Source organism: Manihot esculenta, chromosome 5 (genome assembly GCF_001659605.2).
Source record: "Manihot esculenta cultivar AM560-2 chromosome 5, M.esculenta_v8, whole genome shotgun sequence".
Lineage (NCBI taxonomy): Eukaryota > Viridiplantae > Streptophyta > Magnoliopsida > Malpighiales > Euphorbiaceae > Manihot > Manihot esculenta.
In genome coordinates, this window is record NC_035165.2 from 6,966,425 (window position 1) to 6,984,743 (window position 18,319).

Genomic DNA, 18,319 nt, shown 5'->3' on the forward strand with positions numbered 1-18,319 from the left:
TGGTTGCATGTGAAGATTACGTAAGTCATCTTTATAATAACCTAATTCAATGATGTAAATGAAAAGGAGAAAGAACTTTACAAGTGCATGTGTTGGAACTCAAAACAGAAACTATTATGATATACTCCAGCTTTAGGTTTTGAAGAGTGAAACGTGCATGCAAAAGAGCGCACGTACGCATCTTTTTAGAACCAGCTAGCTCTCCTTTGGAGATTTCAGTCATACCTATTCATCAAAATATGGCGTAGAATTGAATTACAAAGGCACAAAAAGGAGAAAAAGTTACATTCTAAAAGTGATTTAAGTTATAATTAATCACAGAAACCCATGCAAAGTTTTAGGAGTGAAGGAGAGGCTACTGGGATACGTAACCATTTCATATTTTGATTGCAAATAATGCTTTCCAGCTAGCTAAGGATATGAGTAGTTGTTTTTGTAATTGGAGAAGGGTTACCTTTTTTTAAGAATATAATAATAGCTTCTTAATTTGACGACATTTATATATAATTCTTTTCTTTCATGTTGTAGGATCCTTTCTCTCCTAACCCTACAACTTTAAGACCATTTGACCCGCAATTTCTTTTCATGTCCTATATAACCACCGCCAAATGAATAATCCAACACTTTCTGTGATCAAAATAATCATTGAATCATTATTATATCCAAAAATTAGATTTTTTTTATTAAAAGAAAAATAATTAATTAGTGATGATTTTGGGTACAGTCAATATTATGAATAGGATTGTTTGTAGGGCAAACAAGTGTCAGGAGATAGCAGAAATAATCTTACTAAAAAGAAGAATAGATCTTCGTCAGTGAAGATTTCGTTCCCTTAATTAGGGGAGATAGTTATTTAGTTAATGAGTAATTTAATACAATAAATAAAAAGTAAAATAAAATAAAAGAGGAGAGAGAGGTGGTAAGTGGGATGCCCTGCAGCGGCGCACATGGGAAAGGGTTGGACACGCCTTGGGCGACACTTCCCCATGAGGCAGACCCAACAAGTTCACATGGCCTCTTCTATATTGAATCTATTCACATGCTTTCTTTTACCCTTTGGGTCCCACTATTCTCAACCAATCATTTTTTTTTCTTTCCTATTCTCAACCAATTCCATTCAATACAAGTGAAGAGAGTATATACTATTGGACTTCTCTTTTTATTTCTTTTAAATATTCCTGTTTAAGAGTTTCTTTTGTTACCGTCATTTTTATTGTGGAACACATTGCATATTATAGTAACCCATTACCGTAATTAATAGGATTAATTTAATTAATAAAAATAAATTTTTTATAATTTAAATTTTATCTTATTAATATTTTAAAATCATTTAAATTAAATAGCTATACCGTGACCTTATTAGCATGCACGTCTGAAGAAAATTAAATAGCTGCCTAATAAAAATAAGCAGGTAGGTATTTTCGTATGCACGGCTCTGCATGACAGAGATAGATAATACTGTAACAGGGTAGCAGTCATGCATTACTAGAAAATAAGGGAAAAAAGAGTAAAAAAGATAAACATAACCCTTCAGACTAAATCTACACACACTCTAAAAGCCCTATTTTCTCTAAATCTCAGAACATTATATACTAATTAAAATTACCCTTCTTCGTTTAGTATTTTTTATTTAATATGTTGAAAACTATATATGTAACAAGTATCATAAATTATAATATCGTACAAAAAGTTATATGAAAATCTAATTTAATTTTGTTTTCTATTTTAAAAAATTACAATTTAAATTTATCTTATATGCATCTCCTAATATATCTTGATCAGTAATTACTACTTTCTAATAGAAAAATTAATAAAGTAAATAAATAGACTTCTTAATGGAGTAGTTAATTAGAACTTCTTTTGACTTATTATATTATTTAAAAGAAAGGAAAAAGCTAATCTACTTTTACATTGAATCTAAAATAATATCATATACAATGGGGGTTGTGGATTTTGCAGTAAAGAGTTCTTCCTAGGCTAGCTTAGAGCCTAGATGCCTTTCTTTTTTCATGGAAATTCCAAAAGTTGACAGTCATGTGAAGGGCTCTTCTATTTCCTTTTATATACCTTTCTCAAATAAAGAAAGAATGTCGACTGCGCATTTCCGCATTTTTATTGTCTACTAAAATTATTAGTTACAGCTTCTATGGCAGACACACATAAAAATTCTGCATGTTTTCCAATCTTTACTGTATAATTATTCTTTAATGAGGAAAATTTGTATGCATAGAAAACCTAGATTTCACTTCCTGAATAAGGGCTAACTGAATCTGAAAGCATTGAAAATGTAAGAGAATGCAGATGGGATATGTTGGAAACGTTCATAATTGGTGAGAAGTTTTGTGCCACAGAACATGAGGATTAGGAAATCTGAAAGGAATGCAAGCTCTTATTATTAATAACTACCAAAGGACCACTTCCAAATATAAATTTCCACATTAACTATGATGATATAACTACATCCATGCCAGGCCATACCTTGCATATCTTGAGAATGTTTCCTGATTGACGTAACAATCAGGGACCATTCCCACCATTCAAACTCAAATTGCAAATTCTATATTACTATTATTATTATTATTATTATTTAGTTGGCAAACTGGGCATGCACGTTCATATATATTTTTTTATTAACTACATTATTTAGTTGAATCAGATTACAAAATTTCTAATTTGAATTTAATTAATTAACTTGTTTGTAATGTTTAGGGTTGTTTCTTGTTGACGAGAGAAGCGAAATGCTTGTTTTAAAGAAGGTAAAATGGGAAGCAAAGGAATAAGTGTGGGCCATGCAGCAGTGAAAATGGGAATTGAAGCTAACAGGCCATAAACAATTATGGGAAACCTAAGCATCACCATTTCGTCACCTAGACAAGCAAACTTTTAAAATTCCAGCTCAGACAAAATTCCACGTGTCAACAACCCATTAACCAAGGAAATAGTACCCCCTACATCCGAATCTTAATACCCATAAAGCCCAGCGACACAAACTCTTCACAAAACCTCCTCTTTGATTGATTGATTGATTCGCCATTATTATTCTTATCATTTCTCACAAAACAAAACTTTACATTTCCCATTTTCTCAGCCATTTCAACAGAACCATAACACACTGAAGCCATGGAAGTTGTAGACAAGACAAAAATGGGATTCGAGGAGACTGAGCTCAGGCTAGGGTTACCAGGGAATAACAATGGAGAGGTGGCAAGAAAGAGAGGCTTCTCTGAGACTGTGGATTTGAAGCTTAATCTTTCTTCCAAAGACCCTAAGATAGATTATCCAAATGACAACACCAATAATTCACAAAGACACAAGAATCTTCTTGCTGCTGATCCAGAAAAGCCTCCAGCTAAGTGAGTTTCATATTTCTTCTTTTCTTTTTCTGATCTGACTTTTTTTTTTTTTTTTTCCTTTTCGTTTTCTTCTGTCTTTCTTTCTTTGACATGGTTTCCAGAACTATCCTTCTGGTTCTGGTTTTGATGCTAATTAGCTTTTAGATATGCAAAAAACTTACATTTGTGAACATTGAATCTCTATATTAGTTGCTAGGAGAAGCACTTCAAGCATATTTATCAAGAACCAGAGATATTTTTTATGAATTAAATAAATTTGGAAGAGATATAGAGGGAGAAAAGGAAATAGCAACCTTCAGTAATAATGCATAATTAACAGGAAGCCTTGCAAATTTATGGGCTTCATCTAGCAATTTGTCATAATCATTGCTAAAAAATCTATAAACACACAGAACCATTGAAGTTACAGCTGTTATAATCAAGCATACATCAGTATTGCAGTTTCGTAATACAGCAAATTTACAAGCTAGTAAGAAGATATACATGTAGATCTCTTACAAACAAATTAATTAATAAGATTATCAAAGTCGGGAGGATGAGTTATTTTTCTTATAAATAATTTTATTTTTTTATTAATCAATTTTTATGAATATTCTAAATATTAGAAAATTAAAAAAAAATTGAAAATTTTTTTCCCTAAAATAAATAGAAGTTTAATATAATCATTTTAATGATACATAAATTATTAATTTAATAAAATTTATTCGGAATAATTAGTATTGTGTTTGGTTTTTAAGAAATTTATTCACTAGCTAATTAAATAAAATATTTTTAGATGGACTCAATTTACTACATAATTTGTAAATTAAGTCGATCAAATCATTTTATGGTAATATAATTACTATGAATCAACATATGTTAGTTAATTCGTAATCTTATTCTATGGATGATATATAATGACTTAATTAAGATAATCTATAAACAACATGGTAAAATAAATTTATCTAATGCTTTCAAAAAAAAATAAATTTATCTAAAAATTCCTAAATCAATTAAGGTGAGTTTAATTCTAAATAATTGTATATTATTGTGGCATATTATCCTTCTCATTATAATAAATAAATATTTAACCATTTTTCATTTATTTATAATTCAATTTGCATAAAATTTTTTATCCAACGGTAAAAATTTATCTAAATCAGATGTATATAAATCTATAGTTTAAATATATGAGGTTTCATGTGAATCTCACTATCATTTTACACTATAAATTTATATAGATTGAGAATTTTTTAAAAATTTATTTTCATTTTACAAATATTTATTTTTAGGAGAGTTGTGGATATTTTTTAATTGACTTGCTTTTGTACACAGCATTCTCATAGCTTCTGGGATTCTCTCCTCTTTATAACCTCTTTACTTATAAAACAATTAAATGCTCTTTGATTTTGAATATTACATAGAAATAATTAAATGAAACCCAATTGAATAAAATAAAATTATATATAATTTTAGGGCACAAGTAGTGGGTTGGCCTCCAGTCCGATCCTTCCGAAAAAACATGTTATCTGTCCAAAAGAGCAGCACTGAGGAGTGTGAGCAGAAGCTATCCGGCAACGGCAACGCAACCTTTGTCAAGGTCAGCCTGGATGGGGCACCTTACCTCCGAAAAGTAGACTTAAGCATGTGCAAGAGCTACCAGGAACTCTCCGATGCCCTGGGAAAGATGTTCAGTTCTTTCAGTTCTATAGGTATTACATGAAGCAGAGTCCTGTAATAATAAATTTGTTCGTTATATGTTCATTAAAATTTATACGAGATATGTTTGAAGGAAATTGTGGACCCCAAGGAATGAGAGAATTCCTGAACGAGAGCAAGCTTAAAGATGTTCTTAATGGCACCGACTATGTCCCAACTTATGAAGATAAGGAAGGTGACTGGATGCTTGTGGGTGATGTCCCATGGGAGTAAGTTGTTCATTATTAATCATATCCCTCTTAAAAATTTTATTAACAAAAGTGTATTACTATAATCATTTTTAATTAATTAAAATTAATTTTCCTTATTTGTTTCAACCTCAACAGGATGTTTGCTCAGTCATGCAAACGGCTGCGTGTAATGAAAGGAACGGAGGCAACTGGACTTGGTCAGTACTTCATTAACCTACTAGTTAATAATTGACAATTCCCATCCCTTCTAGTTAATTACGGCAAAAGCTAATGAAATGGTTTTTTTTTTTTCCTTTTAACTTGGAATTGAAGCACCAAGAGCCATGGAGAAACGCAAGAACAGAAGCTGAAGTAGTGATGTAGCAACCAGAACCTGCTTCTTCGATACAGGACAAGTACAAAAGTAAACTCGCATGCAGATGGATATAAAGATATTGAGCAGGTTGCTAGGGTTGTTTATGTATTAATTAAATTATGGTTTGTTATATAATTAATATACAATATTAAGTATGTATTTGTATTGTGAGACACTCTACTGCCTGAGTATTAATTATTGTGGACTTGGAACAATAATGACTTTTTTTTTTTTAATGAGACTTGGGCTATGTCTGGCTTGGTGTTGAGTGTTAATGGTTTGCCTATTAATTAATGATTTGTAATAATATATTAATGTGGCTATTGCTTCTTGTAGTTATTGTATGTTCCGATGTCTTCAATTATTTATTGATTTTTTTTTATTTTTATATAAATTTCATGCGATTCTTAGACATGGGTATACGTAGTAGTGGAAAACGGAAATGTCCCATGGCATTATTGAAGGGAACAAGATCATGTGGACGTTCATGGAGCATTTATTCAAGCCCATTTGTAAATTGTGTGGCTCTCTTAATCTATTATTTCCATGAGATTTACAAAAGAAACATTCATAATGAAAAGAAATTTTAGTGGAAAGTGATCAAAAGAACATATTTTGAGTTTTAAAATAAGTTCAGTTATATAAAAAGAAATACATGATTGTTAAAATCACGCTGAACTTATTGATTTAATTGATTAAATTAGAATTTGATTCAAACAGATAAATTCATTTTATTTAGAAAAGGATTTATCCACATAAATAAGTGAATTAGTCAATCTAAACGAATTTAACATGAGCCAAACAAGTTTTAAAATTTACTGAAGATAAAAGTGAAGTCGAAGTTATTGATGCACATAGTTGAAATACTTTAAGTTATATAATGCGACATGTTTAAATTTTTGAAGAATTTGAATTGTAGATGATTAAATTATGCATTTTGTCTCTCTTTACTGAACTGAAAAAATAAGGCGAGAAAAATTAACGGGGGAGGGGGGAATCGTAGACAAAAGGAGAGAGGATCACATGAACAGTTGCAGAAGTAATAGAATTTAGTGAAGGTGGTGATCGTTGCTCTGTCAGAAGTAACATGCTATTGATGGTGCTCTATTTTATGAACAACTGAAGGGCTTAGGGATGAGTTTCGTATCTTGGATCTGACATTGCTGAAATCCATGCATTTCCATTCGTGGACAATGTTTTATATATATGTATAATTGCAAATACTGAAATACAAGTAAAATGCTTCCGCGTCCAGCTATCCACTAATTGAATTGGCAGTAGCTCAGGGAGTTATCCAGAGAGTCTAGAATCTACTCCCCCACCCTTCTCTGAGTCGTGTACTATTGCACTTGAGGCTTTGAATGCACTATTGTTACATGACTTATAAAAAAAAAAAAAAAAAAGAGGCGTAAAATGCTTCGGCCGATGGAATTGATTTGTCCGGCCACTGAACACCATACGTGTAAAGCAGTAAAAATTAAGTTGCCTTATAATTGCTATACCCTTGAGGAGATCGCCTGATTACAGAAAGAATTTTGTTTGAAATTAGCAAGTATTACAGGATGAAATATAATCATATATCTTACACCTTCTCAAGAAAATCCTTTGTCTACAATTATTTAAAACTAAGAGTATTAAATATGTTAGCCCACGCTTTCGAAAATATTAACGGTTACAATAACTATTAATTAACTATATTAATAAACTATCTTTTATAATAACGGTTAAATATATTAATTTTGAATAATTATTCTAATAGTAATTAATTAAATATTATAAAAAATAATTTTTCATTCCATGAGAGTAGAGCCACTGTATTTCAGCATTTACCATCCAAACAAAAATTTTTAATATTTTCTTAATTGAAAATTAAAAATTAAAAAAATAAAATTTAAAATCTCTTAAATGTACTCAGATATATTTACTTGCATTTACCATAAATTTAATCATATAAGTACAAAAATATATATATATATATATATTTGTACCCATCAAAATAGGCTTATTTTTCATTACTTTTATTTTTTAAAATGATGCTTTATTTATTAATTTATTAACATAATACTATTTAATAGACATTAAAAATAAAAATTCATTAGTTAAAATATAATGCAGTAGCAAGCGTTATTTAATTTTTAACGGAAAACTAGTGTCAACTAAGAAAAAGACTCAAATGCCCATAAATGGTTCGATACGTGACATTGAACTAACCTCCAAGCTGGTTTACCCAGAAGGTTGGGATTTAAATCCTAAAGTAGGCATTGTTACAAATTTTATTTGAATAACTCTTACCCAATACGAATTCATCCTATCCATATTCATATGGTTAAATAGCAATAGAAAATTTTATTACTTCGACTAGAGAACATGGTTGTCATGTTTGTAACGCACTGCAACGCCACTTATTATGAGACATTTGGAAGAAAGCCAAACTCAAAGGTTTTTTTTTTATTTATTTATTTTCATTTTCTGGAGTTAACTTTAAATACTTTACATTTTGCAACCTCTCCACTGAAATATGAAAATTAAAAGAAGAGAAAAGTGAAGAATCTACTTTTTCCAGGAGAGTAATAAAAAAGGATGGATGTTCATGACTCGAGATGATTACCTACTTAGCCTGTCTTGACTTGAGTGAGAAATTTTTAGTTAAACAAATGTTCATGGTAGTCAACGAGGGAACATGCCACAGTGAATGCCTGAGATCTATGTCAAGAGATTTGAATTCCACTATGTAGAGCAGAAAGTTTCTGTAAGGGAGTGAACTACCTAAATTGCATAGCTAAATAAAGAATTTCAACCCGAGCCCCAATTTGATTTGAAAGGAGAGAATCAAAATGGAATTATGATGACCAAATCTTGATCACCACAAATTTATTCTAGATTCAGAAGAGCTCATCAATTAAATAGTTGTTTCCTGTCTCCAAAATCATATGCTAAAAAGACCAGGATCACAATAATGAAATTTTTTTCTGTAAAACAATCATGGGAACTAAAACATTAACAGACTCTTTTCATTTTAGTCGGAGAGAAAAGAGTTGTTTTATTTAAAGTAAAGCAAACTCAACTGACCATTCTCATTTCTCCAGTATTATTGTATGCAGAACTATTTTAGAAATCAATAGACCTGATTACTAAGTCGGCATTTTTCTTTGACTTCATTATAAGTTCTGCATTCGGCCGGTCATTATAGTCTACCTGCAGGATGAATTTTGTTTTAAAGGAACTACGCCCAGAAGAAATCACGCAGCAGTGATAAAGTCAAACCAACACCACAAAGATAATTTGAGGCTCACATAAAAAGTAAAGCTTACCCGCCATTTAGCAACATCAGCTGGTTTGCCTGCATGCAACATAAAATTCAAATTTGAACCAGGAAATATTCTTTCTTTTCATTTTTCTTGTATGGGAGGTGATTAGTTATAAATCAACAAACCAATACCTGTTGAAATATGTCTCTTTAAAACTCGTTTCATTGCCTTGTCGATGTCAATATCAATAAACCTTCATAGCATAACAAAATTCAACTGAACTCATTGAACCAGTTACTGATTATTCAAACTGTCAGAACACAAAAACCAAAATCCAAGTTTCCAAAACAAAAGAAAGATGATTAAGACTTTCTGTGAAGGTGGTACAAAATATGGAAGATGGAGAAAAGAATTGAAGTGAATTCATAAAGATATCTAAATTAAATTTAGTTCTAGCAAGGCCAATCTCATGGGATGATAAGGCGCATATATCTCACGGGAAAACTGAAAAATAAAGAAACATTACAAATATAATATCTACTCTGTTTAAATTAAATTTAGTTCTAGCAAGGCCAATGTCATTGGGTGATAGTCGCATATAAATAATGCTCAAAGAAGATAGCCTGATGCACTCTCTGTGCATTACTTCAATGCAGTAAATTGATGTATGAGATTTTGAAACACTAATCTAATTCTAAATTGCACACTGTTGTTAGAATCTTACGATTCTTGATTCAAATCTATTTCCCACAATATCGATTTGAATCTATTGGGTGAATCTTAAAGGTACTTGAATCCTATGATTCTTGATTCAAATATTATGATTCTTGATTCGATTCAATTCCACATCTTAGCAATTTGTATCTATGGTGCAAATCGCAAATGTATCTGAAATATGACTAAATTGAAAGAATCAATAGTGAATCAAAGGAAACAATATAAAACGTTCGAGTCTTCACTTGATTCAAGGGATTAGTTTTTAAAAGGTTATTAGTTTCAGAATTCAGTCATTTTTGCTATAACAAGTGCACATAAACCTTTTTCCTTATTTTTCTTCTATTACCTATTCTTTTCCCTTTCCCTCTTCTTTTTCTTCCTTTTATTTTTCAAAGTTTTTTACTTCTCTAATTATAGTTGTCAAGTTATAACATTTTATATTAATATATTGTAATCTTTTAATGTAAAATGCTATCCTTTTTTATTATTTAATTATTTGATAAAATTTAAATGAGAGTTTCAGCACACACATAATGGTGATCATTATATATAATTCAAGAATTCTTAATTTATAATATAAAACTATATAATATAATCAAAATATATTATTCTATTATAGAACATATTTTTAGTTAGACAGATGATAATTCTATATTTATTATAATATGTAATTATGATATCTTTACACTTATTTTTTAGAACATACCTTATTTTTAATATTTAAAATTTTTTCTGAATCTTGCAATTCAATTCTCGACTCACAAAATGAAGATTTCGATTCTTGATTCGATTCTCAATTTAACAACTATGAAATTGCAAGGTAAAAGCACACAGCAGCAGAATCTCAAACCATACAAATAGAGATATTCACCATCCAATGTACAAAGACTAGGCTTCTGGCTTTAGACTCTGAAAAAACATTAAGTATTAAATCCTAGTCTTCACTCTAAGTAAAATATAAGTACAAACATAATCCTTACCACTTCTCATCAAACATAGATGACAAGTCCTTCCAAACTTCTTCTTCCAACAACAGGTAGTTCCCTTCGACAATGACCACTTTATGCCTGCAAAGGCAAAGAACATAAGTATATAATTGATGCATCATGAACTACAACTATCATCTTTACTGCTTCAGAGTTATGTTGCTATATTGAGAAATATCTTGCACGTATATTGCAACAAAATATAGTTCAAGGTTGCTGGCAATGTTTGCATACATCAGTGCAGTTAAGTGACTAACATCTCAGTACAACAATGAAGTTTATGGTAGTAAGGTTGATCTTTTTGCACTCTTTAGTTTGTCTATTTCCCCATTTCAGGCAAGCATTTTTTACAAAGGTTACCATATTAGATACTGTATGTACATTGTGCACTTGACAACTATGTGGCGTCAATGGGATCAGTTATTGAGCTCTAACATCACCCATCAGAATACATGGGCAATAAAAGCATCAACAAGCAGCCTAATTTGCACAAACACATGTTCCGTTGATGGTATGCAAGAGAAAGAAATCAATTACTTACTGAAGGCTCACAAAGATATCATCTTCAACAGGATCTCCAAGACCATGATCAAATGATGGTGCATAGACTGATCCCTGAAATTGTTGTTGCTAATTAGAAACAAAAGCTGGCCATATTGCACCTTGCAACAGATGAGCATACAAGCAAACATAGCTAATGACAAACCTCCCACAACCATTTCAAGATGAGAGAGAAATTTTGTATGTTCACAACAGCTGTAGCCACTCACCTCATCCCTCAATTTCTTTAGACATTCAAGTAATAGAGTTGGAGAAAATGTCCAGGGAGCTGAATTATCACTCGAAAGATTAACACTTGAGGAAAAGTATCTCTCAATGGCAAATATTCAACACTTGAAGCTCACCTCCCCTTCTTGCATGGGCTTCCTCTGGATTCTAAATACAGGAACACAATTAGCTATAGGACACCTAAAACATTATCCAACAACTATAATGAAGACACATAGAGCAAGCTTAACCTCCATTGCATCAAGCTGGGAACGATATAGATGGAATCCATCCATGGGAAGAACTGCAGCAACATCAGGAGGCTTAACATGAGAATCAAATGAAGGACCTTTTTGGGGCCACAACTCATTTACGCGTCGCACTACCTCAGAAGCTAAGGTGCTCTTTCCAGCACCAGGAGGACCAGCCAACCCTACAATGTGTCTGCAAGCATATTAGGCAGAGACAAAAAAAGATTATCTACAGAATGGAAATTAAAACTGGAAAGCGAATGTTCTTTATATGATTGCAATCAGGCTTGACAATGCAGAGTGCATTTTGCAAATCTCTTTCCCATGCTGTTAAGAGAGCTTTTTTTCAAATCATGCATGATTAAAAAACTATTTATCAAATCATGCAGAATCCGAAAATATTTTTGGATTATGTGTCAAAGTAGCATGTTCGGCAGTCATATTGCCGAACATGCATGTTCGACACCATTGGTGTCGAACAATGAGGTCCCTGCCACGGGAGCTCACTGAACTGCTCCCATGGGAGCATGTTCGGCACCTCCAACACTTTAAGTGGCTATCACCTCAGGGGTGCAGAGATTCTCTACACCCCTGACGAATAGGTGAGTGTCCGGCATTTTCATGCATGCCTGCATGGTGCACACACAGCCCCTTAGCAAAGTAAGGGTGGAGACTTTGGCTTCCCCATCTCCCTAATTTTTCCTTTCTCTCCACCTTCCTCAACACACTTCTTCCTCTCCATCATCTCCCTCTCCACCATCTTCCTCTCTCTTTAACAGGTTTGTCTATAACTCAATTTTTTTAAACTGTGTATATATATTTTTTGTTTGATATATAAAAATAAAATTATAAGTTGTAATTTTGTATGTAATTATAATTTTTATTATTATATATATTGACAATTTATACAATTATGATTTAGTTGAAAAAATTAGTTCAGTATTAATTATAGTAATTTTAGGATAGAATGAATTAATAATATTTATTGGGATTTTTGGATAGAATAAATTTAGTAAATATATATTATTGTAGTGTTAAATTTTTTATTATTATTTAGTGAAAAATTTTAATATTGATAATTAATTTAGTTTTAAAATATATAATATGATTTAGTTATAATGAATTAATCATTTGTTATTAGTTTAATAAAAAATTAAGTGTATTAAAAATTTATAATTAATAATGTAATGTGGTGATTGAATATATGTTGTGATTTTGGATAGAAAAAATTTAATAAATATATTTTAGTGTAGTGATAAATAATTTTTATTGTGATTTAGTGAAAAAAATAAATATTGATAATTAATTTAATTTTAAAATATATAATGTGATTCAGATATAATGAATTAATAATTTTTATTTAGTTCTGTTAAAAAAATTAAGTGTGATAGAAATTTATAATTGATAATGTAATATGGTGATTGAATATTTATTTTGGTTTTTGAATATAATAACTTTAGTAAAAGTATATTAGTGTCATGATAAATTTTTTATTGTAATTTAGTGAGAAAAATTAATTGTGATTAAGTTTGATAAAAATTTATAAATGGTTATTGAATATTTTTTGTGATTTTGAATAGAATTAGTAAATTTGTATTAGTATAGTATTTGATTGTAATATTATATATTATTCTGTATAATTAGATATGAAGGAAAGATGCAACAGCCGTGATTATATTTTATCGGGTCCTAATAACCCATCGTTGTTCTATGCATAATCAGAACATCGGTCTGAGGCTATATGGCAACAAACTATAAAAACTGGAGTGATAGCCTGCAAAAGAAAGGGTACGATTTTGCATTTGAATGATATTTCAAAGCAAATTATAACTCACCTACGGCATACGGGTTTTTATAGTGTGATATGTTTAGATTTTTTTGCTTCGGTGGCGACTAGAGACCCATACATTTATGTTTTCGGAAGGAGAAATGACTATTACCTTTCAGAATGTGGAACTAATTGTCAGTACAACCATACAGACATGTCCCGCCCCAGCTATAATTGTCGATTTCATCCAGATCTGGCCAATAACGCTAAAAACATGAGATTCACACAAGAAACAGATGTATCACTGAAAATAGATCCAATGACCTTCATAATATATGCTCGTGCGAACCTCTGTACAACTTCCTCATGAGCATCATCCGAAAGTTAACTAAACTCCTCAACTAGCCAGATCATTTTCAAATAACACCCTCTTACGGCATTATTAGGTGGAACGACATCTAATAATACATCACATACTATTGGCCAATGGTGACATGATCAGCATGCAACAACTGCACCATTAACCGACAACCTAGCAATTAGCCCCACATCCGCTTCTGAAAACATAAATGTATGGGTCTTTAATCGCCACCGCTCAACAAGAACAGTAATTAGATGTCAATTCAAAGCAAAAAAAAACCTAAACGTATCGCGCCATAAAAACCCGCATGCCGTAGATGAAGTATAATTTGCTCTGAAATATCGTCTAAATGCAAAATCGTACACGTCCTTTTGCAGCCTATCGCTCTAGTTTCTATAGTTTGTTGCTATATAGTAACATACCAATGTTCTGATTGCGCATATAGCAATGATGGGTCATTAAGACCCGGTAAAATATAAACACGACGGTCACGGCAGTTGCGTCTTTCCTCCATATCTAATTATACATAATAATATACAATATCACATCACAATCAAATACTATACTAATACATATTTATTAAATTTATTATATTCAAAATCACAAAAAATTATTCAATAACCATATTAAATTATCATTTATAAATTTTTATCAAACTTAATCACAATTAATTTTTCTCACTAAATCACAATAAAAAATTTATCACGACACTAATATACTTTTATTAAATTTATTCTATCCAAAAACCAAAATAAATATTCAATCACCATATTACATTATCAATTATAAATTTCTACTACGCTTAATCACACTTAATTTTTTTAACTAAACTAAATAAAAATTATTAATTTATTATACCTAAATCACATTATATATTTTAAAACTAAATTAATTATCAATATTTATTTTTTTCACTAAATCACAATAAAAATTATTTATTCCTACACTAATATATACATTTATTAAATTTTTTCTATCCAAAACCACAATATGTATTCAATCACTATATTAAATTATGGATTATAAATTTCTAATACACTTAATCACACTTAATTTTTTTTTTACTAAACTAAAAACAAATTATTAATTCATTATAACTAAATCATATTATATATTTTAAAACTAAATTAATTATTAATATTAAATTTTTTTTACTAAATAACAATAAAAAATTTAACACTACAATAATATATATTTACTAAATTTATTCTATCCAAAAATCACAATAAATATTATGAAGTCATTCTATCCTAAAATTACCATAATTAATACTAAACTAATTTTTTCAACTAAATTATAATTGTATAAATTTTCAATATATATAATAATAAAAATTATAATTACATACAAAATTATAACTCATAATTTTATTTTTATATATCAAACAAAAAATATATATACATATTTTAAAAAAAATTGAGTCATAGACAAACCTGTTAAAGAGAGAGGGAGGTGCTTAGGGAGATGATGGAGGGAGAAGTGTGCTGACGAGGGAGGTGGAGAGAAAGGAAGAAATAGGGAAATGGGGAGATGGGGAACTCCGAGTCGTCAGGGGTGCACTTCGTCATGGGTGCAGAGAATCTCTACACTCCTGAAGTGATAGCTCGTCCAACACTTAAAAGTGTTGGACAGGCATGTTCGGCACCCTAGGTGCCAAACATGCCACGAATGCCACCACAAGAGCAGTTCAGTGAGCTCCCGTGGCAAGGACCTCATTGTTCGACACTATTGGTGTCGAACATGCATGTTCGATAGTATGACTGCCAAACATACTTCTTTGACACACATAATCCGAAAATATTTTTGGATTCTGTGTGATTTGAAAAAAAAATCTCCTGTTAAGATATCAGGATGAGAGGCTGATATCATTGTTACAGAAGATATCCCCATTTAAATGTACACTTCAGTTTATCTTAATAATTTATAAATCATTTTTAAAAATTGAATTTGTATATATTATAAGTGCAGGGTGTGTGTATATGTGTGCGTATTACATTTTTAATACTTTGGTGCAGATTTAAGGAAAAAGGAACATTTGGTTAAAAAAAATCCAAATCTTCAAAGATGGAAAATTTTACATACTTACACAAGTTAAAGTTAGATTATGAAAATATCTTTATATAATCAGGGTACAATCTACTGGAGATATAACCTCCTCCACAAGCTTGAGCTTTTAGATCAAGTAGTAGTTGGCTCGTAGTTGTATGCGATTCAAACTAGCAGGCACTCATGTGCAGAGGTGTATTAGAAGTATGCGTTCATGTGAGGAAGTGCTTTAGAAGCATAAAACTATTATAAGATCACAAGAAACACATAATGCTGTACACAGTGCCATTATGGAAAACTGAATTTGTTACTTCAAACAATTTGAGCTCTAATAAAACAGAATGAGCAGAAAGAACTCATGATGTGACCCACAAGCAACTTTACCAAACTGTGAAACCAATCATAAAAGATATCAGGTGCACATTACTTCTACATTCAATTGTCTAGAACTTACTTCAGATTAGGGTTTGATGCTGCCGCTGCAGTAGGAAGAAGGCGCACAGCTAAAGCATCATATATCTCATCCATAGAACTGCAAGGCAAAGAAGCTACAGTATCATCGATGAAGCAGACTGGTAAATATTCACAAACATAACCTTAAGTAAATTGGGTAAGGTTCAGTTGAGTTGTAATTTGGTAAATTTCAAAAAAGATCAGTGAAAACTCAAAATTTCCTTGGAAAACAATCAAATACTCTCCAGAACATTACAAACCAGGAAAATGGAGAATGGATGTATTGAAATTTGAAGATCATGAGTTCAAATTTGAGCTAAGAAATTGTGAAATAACATATCAAATTGAAATTATGTCTGATTCAAAACAAAATTGCATACCTGGCCTCTATGATGGAAATTTCCTTCTTTAGGCTGCATAAAACCTGACATCACAGATCAAACTACGAAATGATGTTGTGAATAACCAAAACACTCAATTTTTCACCCAAAATTCTAAAACAGAAAGGTCAATGCAAAACTAAGGACGATTAATTCGAAAAAGATAAATGATATTAATAACCTTGATAGAGTTTTCCTTGTAAACTAGAGGCCCAGTGCGTCTTAATGAAACGGATGGTGAACATTGATGCCGTAAAGGAAGTTTAAACCTCTTAAGCAACAGAGATTCTGCAGATTTCACACATTTATACTCCATATACAATCAGGAAAGAAATCAAACTAAAAAAAGCACGAACAGATGCAAAATGACCAGAGTTAAAATGAAATAACTAACAAGGATTATCAATTGAAATAACTAACAAGAATCATCGATTGAAAAAAATAAATAAATAATTAACAATAGTCAAAATGGAAATACAATTCTACTATTGTGAGACGCCGAGCTACAGATCGGAAAGCAACAGCATCCAGAGACGGAGAGAGACCTGCTGAAGGAGAGAGCAGATAGCGTCCTGAGGTCATCGAGAGCGAAGCGACTTCCATTGCCAAATCGTAACCCACAGAAGCACAGGTTAAGCAAGAAACAGAAAACCCTAACAAAAAAAAAAGGAGCAGGGGGTCAGCGAGACTGAAAGCTGAACGAATTTTTGGAGCGGAAATCTACACCTTGAGCCACGGCGGTTTCATTGCTTTTATTCCCGGACGAAGACACGTGTAGAAAAGCTCTGAATAAACACACGTGTCAAACTTGCATTGGCTTAAGAATTTTAGAATTTAAGAACATTTTTAACATAAATTATTAGGTAAATTAGTATAAGGACTAGTTGGTATGAAATTAATTAATTCGGATTAATTTTAAAATTATTCAATTAAAATATTTTTATAATATATAAAAAATTTTTCGTGATATTTTATAAATTTCAATTTTTAAATTTTTTTATAATAGAATATAATTATTATAAATTATTTATATTATTTAATTTTTATAATTTTAATTATATATATTATTTAATTTTTATAATTTAAATATTTATACTATTTAATTTCTTCAAATGAGAGGAAAAGCTGGTTGAGAATGCTCAAGAGATTAGTGAGGTTTTGGGGCCTTGAATTTCAAAAATATAATAATAAAGTAGGAGTATTGTTGGATTATAACTCATAATGATGTAGAAAATTTTGTATACACTTAAGCTGTATTTGTTTTACTGAAAGTAATTTTTTTAAAAAAATATTTTTTATATTTTCTGTATTTAAAGTATTTATAAAATTTAATTAACAAAAAAAATTTTTAATTAAAAAATAAATTATTTTTCACATATTAAATTTCTTATTAAATATATATATATATATATATATATATAAAAATTTATTAATAAATTTTATTTTTTAAAATTAAAATTAAATAATAAAAAATAAATTCTCATTAAAAATATTTTTCATAAAAAATAATTTTATAAATAATATTTTATGTGAAAAATATTTTTGAAATATAAATTACTTTTTATAAACAAACAGATTCTAGTTTATCATGAATTTAATAAAGAAATAAGTGATTCTTTCATACAAAAATTAAATAAAATTTATTTACTTATATGGTGAGTTTATGTTAAAAAAATTTTATACATTTATATATTCAACAAATAAAAAATTATAATTTCAAATTAATATGTAATATTTTACATAA

The 18,319-nt window shown here is 30.2% G+C and overlaps 2 protein-coding genes across 5 annotated transcripts; one reads left to right on the forward strand and one right to left on the reverse strand.

Moving 5' to 3' along the window:
• The first annotated feature begins 2,951 nt into the window (after positions 1-2,951).
• Positions 2,952-5,872, forward strand: LOC110614921 (auxin-induced protein AUX28). The gene is made up of 5 exons (XM_021756611.1): positions 2,952-3,353; positions 4,809-5,044; positions 5,125-5,260; positions 5,378-5,439; positions 5,555-5,872. The coding sequence occupies exons 1-5, from the start codon at positions 3,121-3,123 to the stop codon at positions 5,590-5,592; spliced, it is 705 nt and encodes a 234-aa protein (XP_021612303.1). The 5' UTR covers positions 2,952-3,120; the 3' UTR covers positions 5,593-5,872.
• A 2,560-nt stretch (positions 5,873-8,432) lies between these two features.
• On the reverse strand, positions 8,433-17,306 carry LOC110616068 (putative uridine kinase C227.14). 4 transcript variants are annotated; one of them, XR_006350809.1, is made up of 12 exons: positions 17,121-17,306; positions 16,757-16,863; positions 16,576-16,619; positions 16,197-16,274; positions 11,568-11,760; positions 11,454-11,484; positions 11,319-11,377; positions 11,090-11,163; positions 10,543-10,629; positions 9,037-10,471; positions 8,909-8,937; positions 8,433-8,792 (listed from the first exon to the last, which is right to left on the reverse strand). XR_006350809.1 is itself a non-coding variant. In XM_021758380.2 (12 exons), exons 1-12 carry the CDS (start codon positions 17,176-17,178, stop codon positions 8,706-8,708), a joined length of 909 nt encoding a protein of 302 aa, XP_021614072.1. In that variant the 5' UTR covers positions 17,179-17,306; the 3' UTR covers positions 8,433-8,705. The 4 variants fall into 4 exon arrangements, 1 of the variants encoding a protein (XP_021614072.1); XM_021758380.2 differs by having other exon boundaries at positions 9,037-9,098; XR_002488140.2 differs by having other exon boundaries at positions 8,734-8,792; positions 9,037-9,155.
• Between the last annotated feature and the right edge of the window lie 1,013 nt (positions 17,307-18,319).